Source organism: Mus pahari, chromosome 23 (assembly GCF_900095145.1).
Source record: "Mus pahari chromosome 23, PAHARI_EIJ_v1.1, whole genome shotgun sequence".
Classification (NCBI taxonomy): Eukaryota; Metazoa; Chordata; class Mammalia; order Rodentia; family Muridae; genus Mus; species Mus pahari.
The window spans coordinates 11,456,314-11,460,797 of NC_034612.1; the positions used below are offsets into that span (position 1 = coordinate 11,456,314).

Genomic DNA, 4,484 nt, shown 5'->3' on the forward strand with positions numbered 1-4,484 from the left:
AATCATGAGAAAGGTTGTCCTTTCTAGAAACAGTGATAGCACAAAACAACTTTGTTTTATTTTACTTTATTTTGTTCTTAGACTAAGCCTTGCTAGGTAGCCCAGGCTGGCCTTAAACTTGCAGTCTCCTTGCCTCGGCCTTCTGAACTCTGTCAGTATGGCACACACCATTACGCAGGCTGTCTTAGCACTGGTTGCTTCTCCTCTTCTTCTCTAACATGTGTGCTTGTTTGTTGCATCGTGCTCATATATATATAGATGTGGGGGTGCGTGTTTCACATCTTCCTCTCATGTCCCCTGCCTATTCCTTGGAAGCAGGGTCTTTCCCTGAACTGAGAGCCTGGATTTTCCAGGCTAGAAGCCACCAAGCCCCAGTGATCCCCCTGCTTCTGCCACGTTGTGTTATGGGCAGGTGTAGGATACCTGTGTTGCCAGGTGAGTGTGGAGATCTGAACTCTAGCCCTCATGATTGTACAGCAAACACTCTTGAACCCTGAGCTATGGCTGAAGTCTGTCATGCTGGCCTCTCTACTCCAGATGTAAAGTCAGGGCCTTCCTCCTTAATGTGCACAGCCCTGCCCACCACAAAATGGACTCAACACATACATACATGGGACTTGAAGACATGTCTAACAGTAGTAGTTTTATTTAAAGACTCGTCCTTGAATATATATTTTTGGGCAAGTTAGAAGAGTGAATGTCATGGAAATTGTCCTTACATAATAGGTAATTGTTACTTGAAATGAAAGTCCTGGGAACAGTGAGAAATTCAGGAACATAGTATATTGCATACCAAAATAATAATAATAATCTATGTGGAAGAAAGCATTTTCTGGTGACCAAAAGATCAGCCCAAAGATACAAGAACAAGAATATACAAAGCTATAGAAGTTCAAATGAAATGTGTAAATTAAAGTACTGAAATAGTATGTAAACACCTGTCCACTGGACACTACTGACAGATGGCTCCTTCCCCCTCACCCACTGAGAGTGGCAGCTTCCCACAGCCTCAGCTTCCCAGAGCCTCATTCTCAGGGCTTCGAGAGGCTCAGCTACTTATTGGCTTTATCTCCCCCACTTATTCCTCTCCCTCTTCTTCTTCGTCTTTCTTGTCTGCTTCTCCTTCGTTTGCCTCTTCTACTGCTTCCTCTTCTACTGCTTCCTCTTCTACTGCTTCTTGCTCTTCTGCTTTTTCCTTTTCCTCCTCCAACTCCTCCTCCTCCCTTTCAGCCTCTTCTGGTAGGACCTCCTCTTCCTGCTCTTCCTCCTTCCCTTCTGGAAGCTCCTCTAACTCTGAAGGCCCTGCTTTGGAAACAGTCTCTGACTTGGTGTAGGCACTTATGATGCATATGATTATTAAGAGTATCATGAGCACCAAAATGACAGCCAGAACGATCAGTTTTAAGTTAAGGATCAGCTCCTGTGTACTAGATTGGGTAGAGTTTGGTATTGTACCGTACTCATCTGACAGATTAGTAGTGGGACCACTGTCCACACTGCCCCCAGTGCCTTCCTCTTCGCAGTCAGGAGGTGCAAAGCCAAATGAGCAGTGGCAGTTCCCCAGGTCATTGCACACCCCATGCTCGTGGCATTGTCTCCTTGGATTACAGGGAAATTCGACTGGGGTGGAGTCATTACAAATAGAATTCTTACAGACTTTATCTTTGCCACAGTAAGTGTTGTCCCTCACGTGTCCCTCATCAAGGGCATCTTTCCTGTCAGACATATCTATACTCCAGCACCAGTCCTCGGCTTCAGGGACCTGGATCAGCAAGTCGTTATGTTGGATTTGTGGCAGGAAGGCCACCTCTGTACATATAATTTTCCCACACATTATATTTTCATCTGAACACTTGGTATACTTTCTTGGAAAGTTAGAGGAGGAGCCACAGTTTCCAAACCGGTCTCCTCTTGAGTTCAGGGAGGTATAGCAATTATCTGGGGCAGACCTTGAACCGTGCCCAAAAATGTGTGAGCACTGAAAGGTAGGGTCCAGGCACTGACCGTTAAAGCAAAAGAAGAATTCGTGGCACTCAGAGCCATCCTGGGCTTTCCTGTCCATGGGACATGCTGCAGAGGTCCCATTGCAGTATTCTTCCAGGTCACATGGTCCGTCAGCAGGACGGCAAATGTCTCCTTTCTTTTTAAAGTTACATTGAAAACAGCAAAGGTCATTGCTACACTTTGAGGTCCCCTTTAGTTTACAATTTTCATCACAACACTGGCTTTTATCACAGTCACTACCGCAGTCACACTGCTCCAAATCCTCCACCACACCATTCCCACAGAGGGCAGCTCTGCGCCGCCTGCGGCTCTGGCGCCCAGGCTCGTCAAGCAGGCACGCCCCTCTGTGGTCATGGAGGAAACGGAGGAAGTGGTCAGAGCTGCAGTTGCTGAAGCCACTGTCCTTACTGATCTTCTCGTGCATGAGGCAGAAGTGCTTGGGACCACAGGTGCAGGTCGGGCGGTCGTGCTGGATACCCAGGTTGTGCCCGAGCTCGTGGGCCATGAGAGCCGCGAACAGGAGGACATCTTCATGATGGAAGGCCTCCACGGCCGCCGCAAACTCGCCTGAACAGGCACCATGGAGAAACGCCTGGCCCTCGTTCTCTCCTGGGCGATGCCCGACGATCAAGTGTGCCACGTCGTGCCTGACCCGGCCCACGAGTCTCTCCTGTCTCCAGAGGTTGAAATTCCTGAGTGTGGTCTGCAGGTCCACTGGGACCTCTATCGGGTCCCCCTCTGTCCAGATTTCCAGGCCCACCAGCACCACCTCTGTGTTTATCCCCCTGGTGAAGCTGTTGGCCAGAGCAATGATGTCCACTACTGCCTGGACCGTCTCGTTGACCTTACTGCCCCACATCTGGAACCGCTGGTGGTTGACCACCACAAACATCTCCACGAACTTGGTGTGTGTCCACAAGTCGGTNGGAACCAGTAGGTCATCGGGCTTCCTGCTCCTTGGTGGATGGCTGGTGTCCCCCGGGCTGTCTTTGGGAGTGACGCTGCAGGAGACCACGGGCTGATGCTCCATGGTGTAGAGGANGTGTTCAAAGTTTTTGGAAGAGAGCATGGGCTCAATGCCATAGGATGTCCCCTCTTTAATCAAGACGCCCCTGAGGCCTGAACAGAGGTTGACAGAAACAAAGGAGCCTGGCACCCCTTCCATGTAGCCTTCATAGTGGCAGTCCTGGGACAGGAGAGGTGTCCCTTGCCCCAGGATGCCATTGTGGTAACTGTAGACTGGGAAGTTATTCTCAGAGTAGTGTCCCTTTACCTCGAGGTGAAGCAGCTGCTTCTGGCCTTGCATCAACAGCATGTAGGACACCACCTTCCCTCCAGGGTCTTCCCTCCCCTTGCCTGGCAGTCTCTCGGGGATGACAGTTTCATAGGAAGAATTATACACGGATCCAATGTCACAGAGCGTGCTCGGGAGAAAAATTATTGCCAAGAGCAACATGGCCACCAGCCTGATACACAAGTGTTCTGGGATTTTCCCCAGCTTTAGTCTCTCCATCTGGGGAGGCCAAATCTGAAGTGTTCTTCCAACCTCTTACAAAGCCGCATGGGGGGTGGTGGTGTCTAATTGAAAGAGAAAGAGGACGCTGAATGTCTCGCTGTGCCTGAGTCTGCCATGACTCAGTTGATTCTGTGAGGCCTGCGTGTTGAAGGTCAATGACAGCAGCAGCTCTCCTGACTTGGAGGCCCGGGTATTATCCCCACATGTATGCTAGGTGTTTGAAGTGCTGCTCCCTCCCCCCCTCCGGGAGCTTAGCTTTCTGGCTGGGTCTTGTCCTGGTGACTCTGACCTCTGTGCCCTTTGAGACAGTTTCTGTTCTTGGGTGCTTCTTTCAAAGTCAGCTCCCGTACTCCATCTCCAAGTCCCTCGGACAAGATGGAGAGATGGGCCGAGGCAGACTGACTCTACAGCGTGGGACTGTACCTTGAGAGAGGAGGTAACATCCCTGCAGCTGACTCAGGCGAGCCCCACGGAACACCCCTCCCCCACAGCTCTCAACTCTTCCTGTTGTCAGTTGCTCAGCTAACCCCGGATGTTCCAAGTCAAGGAGCTTGGAGAAACCCTAGGTGGGCACGCTCTCTTACCTGTTTCCTGACCTCCAAGACGCTTGCTCTGCAGACGGGGGCGTTCTAACCCAGGGCAGTTCTTGGGCTCTGAGAAGCGGGATGGATATACCCCAATACAGGAGACCAGACTGATCGGTCAGGAGCTGTATGATGGAGCACAGAGGGGCTAGGGGTGCGGCCTGTGAAAAGGGATAGCATCACCCTTCCCAGCATCCAGACCCAGCTTCTCAGAGGCCACGGAAGATGCATGGTAGCCTCCTGCTAACGTGTCCACAGTGGCTGGCATCTCAAAGGCCTAGCCCCAACACACTGATTCCCTAAGGTTGTGTGTGGTTATGTGTGTGTCTTTGTTTATGTGGCAGTGTTGTGCCAGGTCGCCTAGGTAGCCTGAAACTCTT

At 50.8% G+C, this 4,484-nt stretch overlaps 1 protein-coding gene across 1 annotated transcript; it reads right to left on the minus strand.

Annotated features, from left to right (window-relative positions):
- Positions 1 to 615: 615 nt before the first annotated feature.
- LOC110313200 (disintegrin and metalloproteinase domain-containing protein 1b) lies at positions 616 to 3,942 on the minus strand. The gene has a single exon (XM_021187217.1). The coding sequence runs from the start codon at positions 3,515 to 3,517 to the stop codon at positions 1,079 to 1,081; it is 2,439 nt and encodes an 812-aa protein (XP_021042876.1). The 5' UTR covers positions 3,518 to 3,942; the 3' UTR covers positions 616 to 1,078.
- Positions 3,943 to 4,484: the final 542 nt, after the last annotated feature.